General features: G+C 42.8%; 1 protein-coding gene across 1 annotated transcript; it reads left to right on the top strand.

The window, feature by feature from the left end:
• Nucleotides 1-153: 153 nt before the first annotated feature.
• Nucleotides 154-16,966, top strand: cct4 (chaperonin containing TCP1 subunit 4). Its single transcript, XM_022249136.2, has 13 exons — nt 154-424; nt 3,045-3,097; nt 6,760-6,849; nt 7,638-7,746; nt 9,439-9,581; nt 10,597-10,718; nt 10,853-10,988; nt 11,465-11,604; nt 11,864-11,960; nt 12,259-12,366; nt 13,209-13,574; nt 14,264-14,377; nt 15,249-16,966. Exons 1-13 carry the CDS (start codon nt 313-315, stop codon nt 15,261-15,263), a joined length of 1,605 nt encoding a protein of 534 aa, XP_022104828.1. The 5' UTR covers nt 154-312; the 3' UTR covers nt 15,264-16,966.
• Nucleotides 16,967-21,682: the final 4,716 nt, after the last annotated feature.

The raw sequence follows: 21,682 nt of genomic DNA, 5'->3' as shown, positions 1-21,682 counted from the left end.
TTTTAGATAGTAAATTAAAAATCTTTTGCTAACTTTATAAAGCTGTCAATATTTTTTTGGTTGATATGAAACACAAAAGGGACTTTTGTTTCGATATAAATTTAATTTGTGTGACAAAGACTGCTTGTTTTCGAGAACTATCGATGACCTTTGACTTCAACCTGGGTACTGGGATCGTGTGCATTTGTCGGCATGATCACATCGTGCTTACTCGAACAGAACGCCATTAAAATCTAAAATTATCTCACGGTTAAAACTTCATCAACGGTTGTTCTTCACCTATTTTGAAAGAGGAGAACTTGGACGATCGCCATGCCTGAAGTTAAGTTGAGAAATGCAGCAGGACCTGGTAAAAGTCCGGGTTCATACAAAGATAAAGAGAAGCCTGGGCAGATACGCGAGTCGAACATATCCGCTGCTAAAGGTGAGCAACCCCTACATTAAATTACAAATAGTCATACATGTAAGACTAACTAAACTTACTTTTATTTCTGAAGGGAAGAAGGCATCCCTGACTTTCTTAGTTTGTATGTTTCTGCTCATGCTTTACAACTTTATGGTACCCCAGAACTGTGGGGTCCGACGTCCGGTCGCTCTCCTCTCCCACAAACCCCCCCCAGAAAAAAAAGCCCTTTTCGCAATGGCATAGCCGTAGGCTAGAGTAGATGCATGGCATTTAACAGGGCATTAACAGCGATTCCAATCGAGTTGTGTACCCATTGAAATGTTTCATTTTCCCCAAGAGTTTTCTGTAAGATAGTTTACAAACATGACAAACATATCTTTGTTTTGAGTATCAAGAAAGAAAAGGCCAAAACCATGCTGTTTCCAAAAAAAGGTGGTTCCTGATCAGTCTCTGAGAGTCACGCGGTTCACACGTGTAATTGCGAAGACGAGCCGCGACCAAATCGTTGACTACGGCTGTAGATGGATACGCAAGACATGGAAATTGGCTACAACCACTTTCCGTACATCATGTGTGCAATTCTTAGCTGCGCTGGTTGAAATGGCAGTTGGCTGCGGCGCGCTGGGGGTCACTCTGACCAATCATAGGGCTCGTCATTATTTATGCCAAAATTGAAGGAAGACAAGCAGCAGCCGTTGGATGCACAAAGCCGCTCAACAGGAACCGTCCACTGTGCAACAGCAAACAGCACGCTCACATGCACTGGTATCAACAGTTGTTACTTGTTGGATGGTTTATGCCAAGAATCTGGGATAACAATTGTACTTCTGCAGTATTAGTGCCGTTTACAAGTTTAAGCTTTAAGTTTAAGGCTAGGCTAGCCCAGGTTGGACGTCATGAACGAACGTAGATTGTTCACAAATCGTGACGGAATGCGTGGAGTTTTGCAACATTTCCTGCAAAATGCGTTGTCTTCGGCCGCATTGAGTAATTTCAACACAGCACTTGTGGAATTCGGGAGAGGCCTACAAGGTACATGTACTTGCAAACGATCATTTGAACTGTCTTCGTCAGGTAAAAATGTGAGGAAAATCCGTTGACAAAAATTTCGCACATTAGGAGAACATTATACCCTGAATGTTAGTCGCAATGCAATGTAGATGACATCCAACCTGGGCTGGCTTAGGCCTACCACCATGTTTACCAACTGAACTTGGCCATGTCAACCTGTCGACTCGGTCTCGGGGGCCATGCTATTTAGCATCAACAAAGCGCTGGCAAGTTATTAAAGCATATATGCTTTTGTGAAGAACCGGGTACCCACCATCGGTGGTTCCACATTCAAAGAGCTGACTCCAAACATCAAATCCGAGTCCCAGTCACCGCTCAGCACCCATGAGTGACAACTCCAAACATTGAATCCGAGTCACCGCCGCTCCCGCTTGCTGTACATGTAGCAGGGCACCTTTCCACACAAGGGAAAAAGTGTACACAAATGAACTGTAAAATACCCTTGTGTCTAGGTACCAAATCACATTGGTTATTGCACGTGCACCAAAAGGTTTTTTTTTTTCAGACCAGTCGCATAGGGTTGTGCTCGGGGTGTCAAATGGCATCCGTATGTGGAACTCAATCCTCCAAAATCCTCAAGCTTTTAAATCAGCATTCGTTGTCAATCCCCTTATATCCTCCAGTTTTTCAATCAGTATTCATCCTCAACCCTTTCAAATCCTCCAGCTTTTAAATCAGCATTCATCCTCAATCCTCCAAAATCCTCCAGCCTTTAAATCAGCATTCATCCTCAATCCTCCAAAATCCTCCAGCTTTTAAATCAGCACTCATCCTCAATCCTCCAAAATCCTCCAGCTTTTAAATCGGCATTCATTCTCAATCCTCCCAAATCCTCCAGCTTTTAAATCAACATTCATTCTCAATCCTCCAAAATCCTCCAGCTTTTAAATCAGCATTCATCGTCAATCCCCTTATATCCTCCAGTTTTTCAATCAGTATTCATCCTCAACCCTTTCAAATCCTCCAGCCTTTAAATCAGCATTCATCCTCAATCCTCCAAAATCCTCCAGCTTTTAAATCAGCATTCATCCTCAATCCTCCAAAATTCTCCAATGTTCAAATCATCATTCATCCTCAATCCTCCGAAATCCTCCAAAACCATCCAGAGGATGAGCTTGTAAGAGGACATGACCTTATTGTAAGAAAATTGGCACCTGTTAAAGAATGTAACGTGCGAAGAGAAATGAACTCTTATACATGTACGATGGTTGGCCGACCATCGTGAAAAAGGAAAACAAGATTTCTCTTTTCTCAAAAACTACAGCATTCAGGGCAGAAATATTTGACAGACTGAGGCTGTTATGTACTTTCAAGTAGGATGTGTCTGGATTATATGGTAGTCCAATTTGGGGGATTTTTACATGTACATGTACCAATGGTGTACACTACCTTTAGTTTTACAGCACAAATGTGTTGTGTTGTGCAGTGCACAACACAACACAACTGTGCTTCTTTGAGGTGTTAACCAAGTGACCCAAAGAGTGACTTCAGCATAGGAGGCTTAAGGTAATGTTTAACTCTGTTATTTGAAAACTAACATTATTGTTTTTTCCTTTGTTGCCTATAGCTGTTGCAGATGCGGTCAGAACCAGCCTTGGGCCCCGGGGTATGGACAAAATGGTAATTAAATTGCTGTCACATTTTTGTTGGAAAATTGAGTAACACTGGAAACTAGCGAATGCGTTCTCATGTTGATTTCAGTTGGCCTGTACAGAAAAGCCGGACAGGTTCACTTTTTTAATCAGCAGAATTGCTTGAATGTCGGCAGAGTTTGATCCCCTTTGGACAGTATTTGTATAATGCTGCCAACAGAATCGTGTAAAACAAGGAAACAAGATTTTTGGCAGGTAAGTTTTGAAGTACAGTGAGACACTACAGATACTGACTCATGAGAGTTATTTGAGCAATAGAAGCTTTGCGTGGCAGCCATCTTGCGGGGTAGTCCTTTTGTTCCACTGCAAATACCTCCTTTGTGCATACCCAGTGGAACAAAAGCACTGGCCTGCAAGATGGCAACTATGTAAACCCCTTATATTTGTACAGTGTTTCTTAACTACAGCCAGTCAACATCGTATTTTATAACACACTGGCGTACCCCCACAGAAAGTGTTCTAGCTAGGACCATTTTAGTTCCGGGTAAATTTTTGGATTACAAAGCATAGTGAGCGCAGTTCTTAACTACTACCAGCCGGGGACTCCGAAATCGGAGCCGTATGGTTTATATGCGTGGCCGGGGTCTCCTAACTCGGTCAAAGGAAACAGGGCCCTGTAACAAAAGACCGTACTCCGAACAAAAGACCAGGCTGCTGGGCATGACCGGCATTTTTCACTCTCAAAAGTGGTGATAATCCAGCGTTATTTTGAAACCGTATACCAGGGTTTGGGGTATTTAGAGCAAGCGGATTAACACCGGGGACAAAAGCTCTCCACCACCGCAGCGATGAGCCACACAGCACCGCTGCATGCTAATCTGGCCCCTATTGAAAAGAGGTCAGCAGTGCACTGAGCCAGGTTCGTGAACAAAAGACAGTTGTATAACACCGCACAATCTGGGCTCTGTTTACAAGGCTGCAGGCCTGGCTGAAATATTCGGGCGTCAATGAAGGTCACTTGTCAACTTAGAGTAGTGCCTGAAGATTACTCCGTGCGGCTATAAACGACCGTTAAATGGAATGATGAATTGTTGAAGGATTTTGAAAACGGAAAAAATGATAGTCATGCCGGCCCAGCATCCTCAACGTTGAAAAATGCCTCGGCCCGAAGTGGTTAATGCTTTCTGGTGCTTGAAATAGGATCGAATTGGTACATTTAAATTTTCAGTAATATTTCAGTTCATTTTTTGGAAAATCTGTGCTGGGTGGCACAGCCAATTTCAACCCTGAGTGCCAGGCGGAAATTTGCAGTACGGGGTGGTGCCGCCCGGCGCTGCCCACCGCTGCTAGAACCCTGCCCACAGAGCAATATTTCCTCCAATAGGCCCTGCACAGCAGTCAAGTTCAAGTTAAACACATACCTAAGGATGTTACACAGACTCCATCAACAATGTGTGTGTGTGCTTGCGGATACAGATGGCCAGATAATATTTGCATTTCCTTTTATGCAAACTAGTTTCAACAAACTCACAACCTGAAAAGTATACTCAAAGGTTTCGAAAAGGTAACAAGTGTCACAGTAAAAGGATTCCGACATCTTATCACGTCTACAGTCGACGCTCGGTAATATGAGCTCGGGTAAGACGGGACTCCGGTTTAGACAAGCGTATTTGTGTAAAATGTGTAATACATGTACGAGCTCGAATGTTACAAGATTTCAGTTGATTTTTTTTTTTTTTTTGGTGCGCTGGCCAAGTGCAAATCTATTGTTATCTGTCTATTTAGCACAAACTTTTTGACGGCAACTTGTCAATCAGCCAGTCCATTCAATTTTGAAAGGCGCTTCCGTAATTTATGCGTGTACAGTAGAACAGCGCTGCGGTTTTCTCTCACCGAATTGAGCCAGTGCTGCAAGAAAGACGAACAGTCGGCATTTGTGGTTCACGTACCCAACGTAGAAATTCTATATGGCGGCTTTCGTACCACCTGATGAACACACACGAGTGCCAAAAGTGCTACAGTATTGAGGACAGTTGTGAACAACAGAAATCTGTTGTTTGATTCCCCCACCCCCCCCTAAAAAATTCCCGAAGACCAAAGTCCCGCCAGGAAACTAATAAAAAATGTGTTCTGTAACCAAACACCCAACCCAAAAACTGCCCACCCTCCGTCTAAAAATCGTTACCGGCTCCCCACTGTAACATGAAAATTTCATCCCTTCTGATTTTGACATTTTCTATAAATTCTCAATTTAAGAAAATCATGATTGAAACCATGGTTTTCAGTCCAAAAATGTAAATAATAGGAAATAACAACCACAAGTTTTAAAGAAAACAGTGTATCCCTCGCTAATAATTTTTCACCAAACCCACACGCCTTTCCAAAGTAAAATCCGATATTCGCCCTCTACTGTCCTCACCACCAATAGCTGGTTTCCTCTCATTTTTATGTGCAACAAGTGCAGCTCTGGTGTTGTTCACCAACTAAAATGTTAATATACTTACATTACATGTACTTGCGTGCATGTGGATCTCATCCCGGCGTGCGGGGCCAGGGACATGTCGCTCGAAATCCACATGACTGGTGGAAATTCCACTTATTCCGTTCTTACATTTGTAATTATTCTTTATTACAAGTCTTTATTTATTAAACAGTATCTCACTTTCATAAACAAACTTTTTAACCGTAACCCCCCCCCAAGGGTTGCTGGCCCTAACCTTCCCCATTCACATAAAGTTAAACACCCATATGGGACTTTGTGCATAGAGGCTGTTGGACTTTGTTTTTCTGAGGTATGCCAAACCCAATGCAAAAGCCAGCTGTTATGGGCCTACCAGACCTATCCCCACAGAATGAAACACTTTACTACTGTTTAATTCTGTGTGGTTGGGGAAGGTTGGGGTTAAAATCAAATTCATGTAACAAAACAATACTATGTGCCTTTAAACAAAAAGTTATGCACACTTGTAGTTGTACACATGTACGCTTTATGTACGGTCAATTGGTGATATGTACATCAAGCAGGACGGCAGCTTTTGTGTAAGACGAGGTCCGGACGATATGAGCTAATTTAGTAAGTCCTAAGGCCCTCGTATTAACAAGAGTCGACTGTATAAGAAAAAAAAGTGGTTCATATCCAGCCTTCTGCAAAAAACAAATATTTTTTCTTGAATAGTGGAGGCTGTCATCTTTGTTTTCTAGATTCCTTTCATGCAAGCAAAATAGCAGCCAGTTGGGTTTCATGAGCTCAGAAATCATTTGAAGTAAATTTGACATTGAGTATTTAGGAGGCCAGTTAGTATTGTATGCATCTTATTTACCAATGGAAATGCACATCGTATTTGTTGACATTTGTTAACCCTAACCCCGTAGGGTATATGTAAAATCGTATTGAAAGTGGAGGATTTGGGACTGTTAGGGATAATGGTAAATAGATTGACCCTTTTGGAACCACTGAATGCTTTCTGAGATTTTGTACAGTCACTTAATATATGACTTATGGGGCCAGCAGAGGGTTTAGTTTGTAAAATGTTGAAATTATGGTCTCAATGCGATCAAAATTCAGTGGGCTTTATACTAAACTTTGTTCTGAGTGTGACTGTTCATAACTTGAAAGTGGCTGCGTGTGAAGAGATTTGATTTCCTGTGTATTGGCATTTGTTGTAATTTTGCACTCGGGTACATCTACAGATACAGAGCGCCAATGGCGATGTAACCATTACCAACGATGGAGCCACTATTCTCAAGCAGATCCAAGTACTCCATCCAGCAGCCAAAATGGTAAGTTGTCGAACTGCTTCAAGAAACGCAGGGTTAGATGTAGTCACACAAACAGGATTGATGGCCTGAATTAATGAATGCGAACCCTAGGAACCCTAAATCTTCAACAATCCTGCTTTGGACCCAACTATTCCTAAGTCCTTCAAAATCCTCAGTGCTTTGACGGATGAGAGTGCGGGTTAGTGTTCGTGCATATTTATGAACTCATGCATAGTTACGAGCTTGGGCTTTTATTACTTAAATACAGATTTGGGATTTGAAGTGAGATCGCTTTGCAGAAAACCGTTGTGAGATTTGTGCAAGTGATGTTGAACACAAGATCCAACTCTTAGTCACCACTGTGTGATGATGTGCTGAGAAGCTGTAAATAACCTCTGATGCACAACAGGTCTCAACTAAATACAGCCCAAAAGAAACCTCCAGGTGTATTTTGAAAGGTGTGGAAGTTTTAGGGTTAAGGAGGTTACTGACGAAAGAATTAAGGAAGTTTGGGTTTAGCATGCTGACAGAAAAATGTTGGAGCTTTTTAACTTGTCGTAAAACTCGTCTCCTGCCTTCCATAAGGCAGTAATTTAGCCACCTATATTGCATTGTGAGTTGTGTGGAAAAATGCCCCTCAGCTGGTTGGATTCAGCAGACAGCCATTGCAGGCTATTGTTTTTGGACACACAGAGTGACCCCAACAACAGAGAGATGCAGACAAGCAAGCTGCCACTCTCATTGCTCTGTCGCGTAGTGTGAAAGTCTTGTCGCTTGTTGCTGTTGACTGTTCCCTTGTTCCATTTCAGCTTGTGGAGTTGTCCAAAGCTCAGGACATCGAGGCCGGAGACGGTACCACATCTGTGGTGGTCATTGCTGGTAGTCTCCTCTCAGCTGCCTCCAAGCTACTCAACAGAGGTACTTGTATCATAGAGGAAGGACACAGAAGGAGTTGCAACTCAGGCACTTCAAAGTGTTCAATGATGGTCGCCGCCGAGTCAGACGAATAATAGAAAACATTCCAAAAATGCCTGATTACTGCCTGCATCTTAGCTGGACAAGCGGGGCCAGTAATATCCTAGCAATACTTGCAGTTTTTTGCTTGCAATTAAATACAAATTATCGCTGTTACCGAGAAATAGGGAGAGAAAAGGTACCTGACATTAGACCTACTTTTGCCATCGTAAATAAAATGTTTAAATTTTGATACACTGTTCCATTATTCATGCAGAGTTTGTAATTTTATTCTCCTCCGTCCAATACATCAGTGTTCAAAGAATTGTTATGAATTTGGCTAAGACTGGCCAACAAAATGTTCACTACTGCTGGAAAGCTTAGTTCATTAGGAACAAAATGTGCTATTTCATCACAGGGAGTGATCGTGAAATCTCATAAAGTACGCTTTTGTACAAATGCTATAATAAAAATGATTCAAACAAGACACAAAATCTTGTAAACAGCTGTGCTATTTATTCCCAAAATAACTCCAGAAGAGAGAGCTCATTCAGGACAATGACTGAACATATAGATTCAGGGCACACAGCTTAATGCAAGCAACTGGGCAAGCATTAAATTTGATGTTGTCATGAGATCACACCAAGCAACAACAAAGGCGTGAATATTCAATTTCGTATACCTCGGTACTTGGAGATTTAAGGATGCAGATTACCATTGACAAATTGCGACGGCGATCATAGGGTACAAAGGGGTTTCGTGGTTGTGAAACAGATAATGCGTAGCAAGCATTCGCTGTGCTCTGGTTATGGACATACCAGGCATGGTAGAAAGCAGTAATTGGCCAGATGTTTCAGCCCGGGCCGTTCAAATACCTTCTGTGTCCTCCCTCTGTGCTTGTATGGGACAAAATAGAAATTGATGAAAACTATTCCGTACTAGGGACAGAGCCCCCATGCATTGTAGAAATCTTAAGTTCTCATGCATTGCTGGTAACATGTATATAATCATGGTATTAAGCTGTATTAAGACTCATGTCGGTTCAAGCAACTGCCATGGATAATGGCTTGGAAGATCTTTTAAAACGTAGTTCCCATAAAACCAGTGAGATATTTCCTGGCCAGTTTATTCTTTTCGAGCACTCTTGAAAACATCTGAAAGGATTTTCACTTGCCAGGATTCAACACGTAAAAAGAACATTTTGTTGTTGGGAAACAGTATTTTTTGTTCAGAAAGAAGAGGGGGAAGGATACATGCTGATCCTCTAAACCTTTTGGCGTCAAGGTTCTGTTCCTCTATCGATAATCCTTAATTGAATTCGATGCTGTGTCCTCAGTGAGACGATGTGCAAATGATGCATACACAAGATCCAACTCCTAGCAACCACATGGTGGTTGCATGCGGAGAACTACTCCAAGGAACCTCTGATGCATGTCATCATCTCACTGGATGGTTGAGACACATGACTGGCGTTTGCCTCCAGGAAATTGTCTCGAAAATGTTAAACAAAAAATCCAACAAACTTGAAAAGTGAACTGGACCAACTTAGAATTTGATTGAAATTTAAATTTTACATGTATGTTTTTGTTGTGTGAATTGGCCTATTTTCAGGTACTAATTTGTGAAAAACTATTGTTTCATTTATATCCGTCTTAGGCATTCATCCCACAACTATCTCAGAGTCCTTCCAACGAGCAGCAGAGAAGGCCGTAGAGATCCTGGCAGACATGGCCACACCAGTTGATCTTAATGACCGAGAATCTCTCGTGAAGAGTGCCAGTACGGCACTCAACTCCAAGGTGAAAGCTTAACTTGAACTCACCAAGCTTTTTTGCACTGAAATTCACTTCCGTGTAGGATACCAGACTGGAACTTTCAACAAACATTAAGCCCCATGTAGAGAGTATTTGTTGGGTTCTGCTTCTCCAGCCCTTCAAAATCTTCCAAAACCTGTTTGATTCCGGAGGATCAGGTACAATCAAAATGACATTAATATGCATTGCCGGAACTCTCGCACTTTTGAGCTCATGCATATTCATAAACTTGGATGGCTGCTTCCACTCAAAACAAAGTTGTGAGATATGTGCAATTGATGTGAACACAACATTCAACACTTACTCGTCACTACGTGATGATGTGCTGATCTCTAAGGAACCTCTGATGCATGTTGGCATCTCACAATTTTTTCTGTCCATTCAACTTTCGAGGTACAGTCCCATATTTGCAGCTGTCCATAAAGTAACTGACAAAGTTACTATTCAAATGTACACTTGGTTTTATATGGATAGTTATGAGACCAAGCTCCTTGTTGAAGAATTCTTTCAGGCAGACTAACTTTCAAGAAAGATGGCCATTTTCAGTGATGTGTCTAAAGACACACTATTCTTAGAAATTGCCGTTGGTAGTTAATTTTGAATGTGGGAAAGCATGCTCAGTCATTGACGTGATGTACATTTGCACGCTGTTGTTACAATTTGAAAGTTAAGTTCGCAACATTGTGTAGCTGTAATAGGCTGGATGAGAGTGTGTCTCGGAAGCTGAAATTTGATGCAATTCAAAACATGACTGCAACTTTGGTTTGAAGTTGAGATCCTAGAATGTTGTTTTTCTGGAAATATATAGTATTCACTGAGCTCAAACTTCATAAGGTTTGTTGTAAAGCATGTTTCTTTAGATTTTGAGCGCTTTTGTTGCCTCAAAACAAACATAATGTACAAATGATAAATAACGGACCGTATTTCAACATTGTCTAGCACCGTATGATTTATTTCTAAAAAGCATGTAAACAAGAATCCCTTTGTTATTCACTTGCAGGTTGTATCCCAGTACTCGGGCCTGCTCGCCCCTCTTGCTGTGGATGCTGTGTTGCGCATCGTCGACCCCAAACAACCCAACACTGTAGACCTGAGGGATGTAAAGATCATCAAGAAGTTGGGGTGAGAAAAAAAACGAAGAAACTGACCCACTTGAAAATCAAGTAAATTGATCTAATGGAACACCCTGTTTCAGTGTGCAAGGTGTGCGAAACTTGTCAAAGATTTTGAATCCAGAATCTGTTTTGTGTATGCAGTGGCACCATTGAGGACACAGAGCTGATCGATGGCTTGGTGTTCTCCCAGCGGACAGCCGGCAGCGGTGGACCAACAAAGGTGGAGAAGGCCCGCATTGGTCTCATCCAATTCTGCCTTTCACCACCAAAGACAGACGTAAGTCATTTGGTTGATATAAGTGGGTCTTTGTCAGTCGTTCTTATAGTGCAGCCCTACTCATTAGAGTCTTCACTGGTGTGCAGAAACTCCTGTTTGTGAGCTGAGATGCGTCTGGTTTGAAATTTGTGACAGCTAAACAAACAAGGTTGTTTTTCCTTTGTTTTGGCTAATGGACATTCAGAGTAACTGAGCTGTCATGACTGTTTAGATTTAACTGTTTTTAGCAGTGATGGAGAACTAAAAGTGAACTAGGTTTAAGGGGGCCAGTCATGTTAGCATCGTGGCCCCAATGGTTGTCGATTTTAGCCATGACTTGAACATCCCAAAACCTGTTCTGCATGTAGGCTGTGTTTAACTGGAATGAAAATAGAGGAGCTGTCCCATAATTTCAGACAAAAACAACAGCCAGTACTGAAGGTGAGTGGTTCTTACATTGACCTCTTTGTGGTGCATGGTTTAACCACCTTACCCAGATGGACAACCAAGTGGTGGTGTCCGACTATGCCCAGATGGACCGTGTCTTGCGCGAGGAGAGAGCCTACATCCTGACCCTCGTCAAACAGATCAAGAAGGCTGGCTGTAACGTCTTGCTCATTCAGAAATCCATCCTAAGGTAGGCGACTGACTTCACTGTTCCATCTCCCTTGCAGTTGACCATCTTTGAACCAAAGGGAGGCTGCACCGGTAGAACATTGACTCATTTCATCGTGGCCTCCTCAAGCTATCATATAAAAATTCATTCAGTGAGGCTTTTAGCAAAGAAATGCCTATTAAGTTTGTGAAATGGAAATTTGTGTTCAGAAGAAAAAATATGGACGCCGATATCTACAAAAGATTTTTTATGAATTGACTTTACAACTGGTTGTTTCTAGGGATGCCTTGAATGACCTGGCCCTGCATTTCCTGACCAAGATGAAGATTATGGTGGTCAAGGACATTGAGAGGAGTGATATAGAATTCATCTGCAAGGTGGGTGGTAGAATTACTTCAATTGGGGTATTTATGCTTGTACGGATACATTTGGTCTTATGGGGGCATTATTACTGTCTTCATGTGGTCTCAATAGGGGTGTGAACACAACTAATTTTGGGTGGGGCAGTACTCCATCTTAAGTTCTGTGCCACGAGATCCCAGTCAATCTGTTCACTGGCGTTCTGCCCTTTGAGGTCTCAATCGGGATATTGCTCAGAGTGAATTTCAGTTGAGGCCATTTATATACAAAGCTGGAGATATTTAGCTCAGTACGTGTGTCTACTTGTTTCCCTAGACAATCAACTGCAAGCCCATTGCCAGTATAGACCACTTTCAGCCTGAGATGTTGGCCAGTGCTGAACTAGTCGAAGAAGTGACGACAGGAACCAGTAAAGTTGTCAAGGTAACAGGATCAAATCTTCTGTCACAGTTCTGTGCAGTTTTGTCATTTTAGTAGTACATTATAGAACAGTGAATTTCGATCAGATGTTGTTTATGCCATTTGTTTTTGTCATTTTAGTAGTAGATTATAGATCATTGAACTTCAATCAGCAATTGTTTATACCAGCATGGATGAGTTTTGTGGAGTTGGTAGTCACCATTGTACTAAGTACACAGAAGACTGGCTCAGCATGAAGTGCATTTTACTGGTACCCTGCTGATCTGCAAAACAATATAAACATGCAGAGTGGTATTTTTAGCTTAGCTGGTGTTTGAAGTTGGACCAATATTGAATTCAACACTATGAAAGATCTATTTATTGATTGGTTGTCTCAGATTTTCTTGACAGTGAATGTGTTGCACCAAGTGATTTGCTTCATTGTATGCCATCAAGGCATATTTTTTATTTATTAAAGCTCTTTTAATTAAAGTCCTATCAGTTATAAACAGTTCTGCCGAAGGGCTCTAGGGCTTGGGGTGCAGGTAACGAGTTATTAGAGTTTGAAGGTAGCAGAACCCACAAAATCAGGTAGGGACTGAGATTCCAATTCACGATTTGTCCTTGGTGGCATTTTAACCTAGATCATCGAGTTGGAGGCTGATAAAGTACTATTAGGCCAGTCTTACCCCCCAGAGGGTTGTGGTTGAGTTGATCACAAGGAACAGGATGGGCAGTTGACATGTGATGAACTTATAGTTACATCTGATGACTTGCGAAGGGACTCAAATAGAATTGCCAGACTTCACCTAATATTACAGCTGGCGTCTTTATCTTGTTGTGTTTTTTTTTTACCATCCCCTCAGATCACTGGAATAGCAAACCCCGGCAAGACCGTGACTGTCCTGATCCGTGGCTCCAACAAGCTGGTCTTGGAAGAGGCAGATCGCTCCCTGCACGATGCCCTCTGTGTCATCCGCTGCCTGGTGAAGGAGAGGGCGTTGATAGCCGGCGGCGGCGCTCCCGAGACGGAGGTGGCGCACCGCATGACGCAGCACGCCCACACCCTGACGGGCATGGAAGGCTACTGCTTCAGTGCCTTTGCTGAAGCGCTAGAGGTTGTGCCCTCCACCTTGGCTGAGAACGCCGGCCTCAATCCCATTGCGGTGGTGACAGAGTTGAGGAACAGACATGCTCAGGGTGAGAAAACTGCTGGAATCAACGTGCGCAAGGTACAGTGTCTGCTGATGGTTGTCTTTGGGTTCAGTTTTCTTAATTCAGAACTGGTTAATTTTTGTCCCGTCCAGTGAGAGATGTTCTAGTTCTTTCTTACATCCTGTTGCTTTGTATATTTTACATAGGTTCATTCTCATTAGGCATTGTGCTAAAGTAAAGACCAAATTATTGTATTAAACTTTTTGAGTTTAAATTTAGAACTGGTACGTAAGTTCCTGTGAGTTTATACTCGCCGGTTCTTTTAGAACAACACCTCGTCCAACAGAGATTGATTCCATGGTGTATCCACAAACCAATTACTCATCTTCCTGTGAATTCATTGTGGCTTGAAGTGGCTTAAAAGGAATTCAATATCAATTTGTCTAAAACCCAAAATAAGAAAGGTTTTATTCAACTGATAATTATGTGTCAAATGTCCACAACTCTAGGTTAATCATGATGGCAGTAATCTACTGTAAATTTCTTTGTAATGGCAACATAACTAAATCTGTTAAGCTGACTTTCTCTTTTAGTGATACAGAACAAAAGAAAAAGATTCTCGCATACTAATCTCGGGCAGATACAGTTTGATGAATCTTTTCACAAAGATCAATTTCCCACATTGCCTCTTGTATTATACTTGTATGTGCTTTGTACACCACAGTTGCTTCACCCTCTGCGTTTCTTGCTTATTTGCATTTTGTAGGGAGCTATCACCAACATCTTGGAGGAGAACGTAGTGCAGCCATTACTAGTATCGACCAGTGCCATCAGGCTAGCAGCAGAATGCGTCACTAGCATCATGAAAATAGACGACATTGTAAGTAGTAATCCACCCCCCCTCTCAGCACTTCAAACCAGCATCGGTAACTTGGTCATGCCAGTAACAGGTTCATGATGCTTTTTGCTTGAGTGAAGGAAGAGTTCTGACAAGAGTAGGACTAATTTTGCCTGTGGAAGGATATTGCAGGTCTGCTCATGTCTTATTCAGTTTCTGTTGACAATTTTTGGTTCTTTTCAAATTAGTTCCTGCTTGGGTTTATCTAATGACTTTTGTTTTTACATGACACCCCCAAAACAAGACACCCCTTGCAAATTGAGTGTTTTTGGATTCATTACCCTTGTCAAATATCTAATTGACTTTTGTAACCGTGTGTTATACATGACTTCCCCCTCCCATCCAAAAAATAAACAAGATTTCCTTCTGAAATTTTAAAAGAAATATGGGTGATTCACAATGGAGGGTGTTATGGAAAGGCTTTTTTGCAGTGCATTATGGGATATATAGTCGACAAAGTCTCCTTTGCTACACTGCGCTGTGTGTGGAAAACTTGAATTTTTCCCACGGTTATGTATCTTGGTTGAAAATCTGAAATTGCTGTGTTGCGAATGGGTGTTAGGTAGTCAAAGTGATGGTTTTGTGTGGTGCATGGAATGTCTCAAATATTCCAAAATCACGTATGAAGTGTGCTTAATTGCAGCAGCGTGTCAACCGTAAACTTGAAAATGGCCTGTCTTCGCCCCTGCAGCAAACTCTTTGTAGCGCACTGTTTTGTGAATCGCCTATATTGATGTTTGTGTCTGAGAATATAACTCATAATTTTAATAGTTGTGGCAGTTTCTATGGCATTCCACTTGAGGCATTCTCTTCCCGTCTTTAACTTTTATGTTTTTTCATTTGCGTTTTTCAGGTTGTTACAATGTAGAGCGGTTTATCTGTGAAGTACTTCAGTCCTAAATTAAGATATCTATGTGGTAGCTGTTTCACACCCCTGTGCTGGCTGGCAAGACAAGGAACAACCATGTTAGGGTTGGAATGAAATAAACTAGTTGAGTGTATGGACAGTCTCATTGCCAGCGAGGGTGGCTGTGCTCGTGTGCGGCAGTTTATTGTCGACGATACATGTCATGATTTCCACAGTTGGAGATTTATATTGTACTGCTCCACCGGGGAAATGTGGTCTTCGTTGTGCTTGGGGATAGTGCTTTATGGAGCCGCATTTCAATAATGCGAGACCTACACTTTGGTCCACTTAATATGGATATGTCAGGTTCCATAAAATGTTACCGACTGCATGTTTCCCTGTGTTACCTTGAATGTTTCTTCACTGCAAATTCAAGCATCAGAGAGGAATTTGAATTGTTGCATTGCTATGCGTGTTGCTCTCACCAGAAAGTTCAGAGTCTCATTACTTGTCTTTTTGAAGCTGCGAATTTAATTTGTTGAGCATGCAGAAAAGCCATGGCCAGGGTAACACGCACTTTGAAGATTGAAGATTTAATGCGGATTAATCACCAATCTTCAAGAAAGATGATCCATTAGGTATGCACCACCTCTAAATCTTTGGCTTATACTGCAGACCTTGGCAACATTTTGGAATATTTGTAGTCCATCGCTCCATTTGACTGACTGAAAAGAAAATATACTCAAGAAAAATTTGTCAGACTAGGTTACTGTATCAAATTTACCGTGGTGGACGGAGGTTGTTGTCAAATTACTGCAGCATGATTGAATATTTGTGTAGGCTCAAACCTGACCTATACTTGAATTTTTGTGTGTAAAATATGTAACTTACACGTGCAGTAGTAGAGGTACATGTAGTTGATAAATGATACCTTGATTAACCCTCCTTTTGCTGTAACCGTCAACAACAGTAAAAAAATTCCTTCCACTTGATTTCCCCCAGTACATAGACACGTATGGCAAATTTGACTGATTTTGACTGAAATGACAGCTGTGTCAAGAATGTGTCTTTGCATAGGAGGGTTAATACCAAATTGACTTTCAGAAGTCAATTTTAGTTTTGCATGGAGGTCAAATGCATCCGCACAAACCATAAAAATATTCCACCCCAAACATTTGATATTTCTGCTGGAAACCCTCGGGACTACCAACAGAAAACATTGAAGTAAATCCAGTGGCATGTTTTTTTCACCGAAAGAGAAATTGGAGGTTGGTTTGTGCACTCTTCAGAAATTTGCAACAACCCCACATTTATTTGGCAATGTGACATTCGACACCATTAGTAGAAAGTCGTCAGACTGTACATTGGTAGCATTCTGGATATGTGCTGCAAAATTTAAGCCTATGTTTACAAGAGTCTGAAATACAGACTGGTAGATATCTAACCATGGCATTTCAAAGGTGGGGGGTTGGTAAATGTGCATGCATTTTTTCACACTGTATTTTATGGAACTTTCAATATCTGCTATCTTTTTGTGTGCAAAAGGTTTGATATATTGAGTGAAATCTGTGAGCAATTGAAAAATAAAACTGGGAAAAAACCCAAGCATGTGTACAAATTGATGCAATGTGTCCTTCCCTGAAACTCACCGGCCAGCAGATTCCAATACATGTCATCACCGCACTCATTGTGTAGAGAATTGAACATTAAAACGTACTACTCGTGTGCATCCAAATTGTTAAGTAATTTTTGAGGCTTTGCATGGTGGAAGAGACATGAAAAAAATAGGTTTGCAGGTTAAAGAACCACACCTCTCCCAAAAGAGATTTACTACATGGTGTACCTGCTAACGTATTTTTCATCTTAATTGTTGGGACACACGTGGAGGCTACATGGCAACCCTTTGGATCCTCAGCTGTGCCTTGGCAGTATATCAAGTCTAGTTCGGTAGAGAATCCTCCCCCACATTAGTTCAGGAGAGTCTGCTAGGGAATACCTACATGATGCCTTTGCCATTCTCTAAAAACTTGATCAATTGTAGCGCACCCTCTTGCTGCAATGCAGCATGTCCCTGCTGCTATTTTTGGCATTTTTCGGAGCACAAGGTCTGAGCCAAACTTTGGAGGACAGGCGGGTGCCAACTGTTTGGATAGGTTTTTCCTAGCAGACTCTCTCACACTACTGTGGGTTAGAGTCCACTGCCGCTCCTGCTGCCAAAACAGTTGCTACTTCAGCAGAGTAGCACCAGATCCTGGAGGATGGTTTGCAAGGGTACACAGATTGAGAGAAAAAACTCTGATTAGTGTCTATAGAATTTCTTGAAGAGGAAGAAGGGGGAAGTGCTGAAAAGTCGCCTCCGGTAAGGGTCCTTGTGGACAAGATTGTGTTGTCATGGGAGCAGTCTCAATTCAAGACGTCACTCAGGTAGAAATGAATGGTCAGGGTGTCTTCTGGCATGCCGCCCTGCAGATGTCCTCCCTTTGGACGCCATGGGTTTCATTGTCTGAAGAGATCAGCTATTCAGGATTGGCAAACTTGATGGTGGATACAGGCCATCTATCTATAATGTTCGTGCTTGCTGGCCGATGAGGTCTTACTGAGGTAATGAAAGAGCTGAGATGTTGGACATGTTGGCTTCTCAGCCCTGGCCAAATACCATTTGAAAGTTCCAATGGGACACCATGGTTTGCCATCACGAGAAGTGGAGTGTTTTGTGATGTTGAGAACAAGGATGTCTGGTGGGTGGAATCATGCCCATTAGTTCTTGGCGAGGAAGCCTAGGGCTAGGATGAAGCAAATTCCATTGGGGCTCCCATCTGATGTGGACATCTGCGACAGAGTACGCCTGTAGTTTGCTTCCTTGGCACGAAGTGGTTACTCTAAGTAGAAAAGCTAGGTTTACCAAGATGTGTGATAATGAGGCCTCACTGAGGGGCTTGAAGGGATGACCCATGAGGTGCTGAAGGACATGAGACAAGTCCCAAAGGGAATGAGCCGTGTTGAGGGAGAACCGTGGATGGACATGCCACAAAGGAAGTGATTGAGGATGTTGTCCAATAGAAAAACCATCGTGAACAGTTCTTTGTGAAGAACAGTAGTTGTGTCTAGTTGCTACCTGTAGTCCTGAGTTGAATAGGTACATGAAACAGAAACAGTTATAGAGGCCTCAGTTGGAACCACACCATGAAGTACAATGTTGTATTATGTTGTAGACTTTGTGAGTTGACTGGCGTTGACCTCTTGCGGCCATTTCAGCAGCATGGATAGAAAAGCCTGCTGCACGGAATGATCATTAGACAATGGACTGTAGGTCAGGTGAAGAGCTGCTGGCTTTGAGTAGAGGACGTTGGACTTGGGTTGGAGAAGGTCCGGTCTAAGTAGAAGGATAAGAGGGACTTGTACTGACAGTCTAGTCAATCAGGGGAACCAGGATTGGTGAGGCCAGAACAGAATGACAAGAAGAACATGGCAATGCTCCAGTTCGATCTTGAACAGCACTGCTGGGATTAGGGACGTTGGAGGGAAGTGTAAGCAAGCACCCCTTTCCAGCTGATACGGGAAGGGAAGCACCCAATCCAAGTTGGGACACATCATTAGTTGTTGTCACCTGAGGATCTATCTTTGGGAAAGAGAAGCCGCAATTGAGATGGCTCCTGATCAGCCACCTGCAAAGGTGTAGGCAGATGAAGTCTGTTCTGGGAACTAGAAGGTTGATTAGGTCCCATTCGGGTTGGAAGTACACCATTAGGTGGTGCTCAGTGGAGGGGCTTCATATGAAAACAGCAAAAAGGTACCAGGTCCATCAGGCTTGCTATCAGGCCGAGGAGATGTAGCCATGCTCGGACTGGGGTCGATTGGCAGGATATGAAGAAGCTGATGCATTCTGGAAGATTATTGATGTGCTCCGGTGTTGGTGTGATGGAGCCTTGGCGAGGTTGAGAACCGCACCTAAGTAAGTCTGACTCTGGGTAGGGGTGGTCTCAACTTTTTGTGGTTGATTAGGAACACTAGACGGCTGGTAAGCTTGTAAGGTGAGTGGAAGCTGCAGCCTCGTCTGGAGATCTGCCTACAATAACCCAGTCACTGAGGTATTGGAATATCAAGATGTCTAGCTAGCATAGGTAGGCAGCAACAATTTTCACCACTCGGGTGACAACCCTCGAAGATGTCGAGAGACAAAATGGCAGGGCTGAAAATTCAAAGGTTCTTCCGTTGTAGATGAATCGAAGGAGCTTGCGGTGTCGTGGGTGGATCGGGACATGAAGGCAGGCATCTTTCAGATCCAGTGACGATGCCCAGGCTGGAATCGGCAGGGACTGAGTGACTGTTTGGAGAGTCCCCATTTTTGCTACCCCAACGGGGTAGCAGAAATCAAAAACATGAAGAAAAACATGAAGAATTCCTGACAAGTTGGAAAAAGCCTCGTGGCTGCGCCACTCGTGCATGTGGTCTCTGGTCCAGCCACTTTCCAGTTAATACACATAAACACAGCCGCAAAGGCCCTGACGAAAGGCTTGCCAGGACCTTGCAAGTACTGTAGGCGGCCCCTGATAGTTTCGGGATCGGAGACCCCAGACAAAGCTTTCTAGTCATCGAATGAATGGAGGTAGCACTGGGTGTTCCCCTCTGATCTGCATCCCTTCTGTGCTGTCTGAGAAGGGAAAGGTAGAGTAGAACTTGACTGGTGTACAGGGGACGAAAGGAGCGAGTGGAGTTGTCACCAGTGTCTTGCATGGGAGAGGACTTTGTACGTTTATGTGCAAGAACAGTCTACAGGCAGTTCAGGAAAGTTGTTGCCGAGGATTCCAGTCTGGCTGCATGACGTTTGAAGGATGGGCTAGATTCGGAGTCCTCCGACTGGTGACAAGTCAGGCAGACCCATGACTTGAATCATGTCTCTCTGGAACTGATGAAGACAAGACTCCGCAGGGTAAGGCTAGCAGCGGAGTCTGTGTCTTTGTCCCGACAGACACATCTTGAAGATCAGATCATGGCTGGACCAGGTCTTGTTGCGTATCTTGCATGACATTACATAGTCATTCTACAGTTCACAGAGTTGGGAGGAGGCTGTGCATGATGAGCATAAAAGACCGATTTGGGGAGATTATTGCCCCTCGTCCTTGTCACGTGGCCGGACCACCTGAATTGTCTCTGGGTCAACATAGAGCTTCCACACTTGGGATAACGGCATGGTAGAGGACTTCAACATCAGGGACCCTGTCAGACCAGTATTTCCCCATTATTGGCCTCAGCTGTGTCATCTGAACTCTCTGTAACCACTTTATGTGTCTTCGGTCAAGGATATATGTTTCTGATGAGTCAAGGAGGTAGGTCAGAACCACTGCTCTGTAGACTTTGCACTAGCTGGCCAAGCTGATGCCCGTCTCTTCTACACCAAGGCTGGAAGTTTCCATAGGTGTTCTGCAGAAACTGCACCAATGCACTTTTCAACCTCTTTTTAGACTGTTGTCACTTAAGACTGTACGTGCTGCCAAGTTATGTAAACTGCTTGAATGCATTCAAGCGGCTACCATTCAACATCATGTTGGGTTCAGGGGTTTCTGAGTTGCGGGGCGTTGAAGCATGACTTCTGTCTTTGTCGTATTAATGGTGCGGCTGAGGCTCATAGCAACAATGTGGAAGCTGTCCAATATTCTCTGCAGGTCAGCTTCAGGTGAGCAAACAAGAACTGGGAAACCGAGTTGTAGGCAATTCAGAAGGCAGCCCCCGTGTGCCGCTTGGTTGCAGCCCCCCCAACACACGGGTATCAGCCTATGTCTTAACATCCCAGTTGAGTGGTGGTTCATAACAGTAAATACAGGTTAAATGGCCATGCCTGGCCCTGATCATACTGTTTTTGAGTTTATAAATTAGAGTTGCCGGTATGACCCTATAAAGGTACTTTGTAGCAAGATTTCCTCACAGAGTCAACATAGGATAACCTGGAAGTGCAGACACACAGGAAAGAGAAATACAAATACACATATGGGTCATGAAGGGCCACAGGAAGGGCACAGGAAGAATAACAATAGGGAAATGAATCACAACAGAACCGACAAAAATCACTTGAACAAGGGAATGACACATAAATAAGGGGAAAACCGACACAGCACAATGAAAAGGAATTTATTTAAAATACATTACAGTTGATCAGGTTTAACACAGATGATCTAGCAAAACAGAAAACTCTAGAAATTCCAGGATGCAAAAATGACATGTGCCATAAGCAATGGCACTAAGAAGAAGGATAAACATTGCAGTGGCACCATGCTGCATTGTAGCACTAGAGGGCACACTACAGTTGATCAAGATTTCACTGAATGGCAAAAGGGGTGGAAGAAAATTTGCCAAGGTAGTGGCTGTTTGGATAAGATGAGCACAGTGGACTGTGCATGTTCTTATAGTAACCAGACACAATTAGGTGCACGCAATACACTGAC

The sequence above is a fragment of the Acanthaster planci genome, linkage group LG01, assembly GCF_054643075.1.
Source record: "Acanthaster planci isolate LZ-2023a linkage group LG01, COTS_SCS, whole genome shotgun sequence".
In the NCBI taxonomy this organism is placed as follows: Eukaryota; Metazoa; Echinodermata; class Asteroidea; order Valvatida; family Acanthasteridae; genus Acanthaster; species Acanthaster planci.
This window is presented reverse-complemented; position numbering and strand designations above follow the sequence as displayed.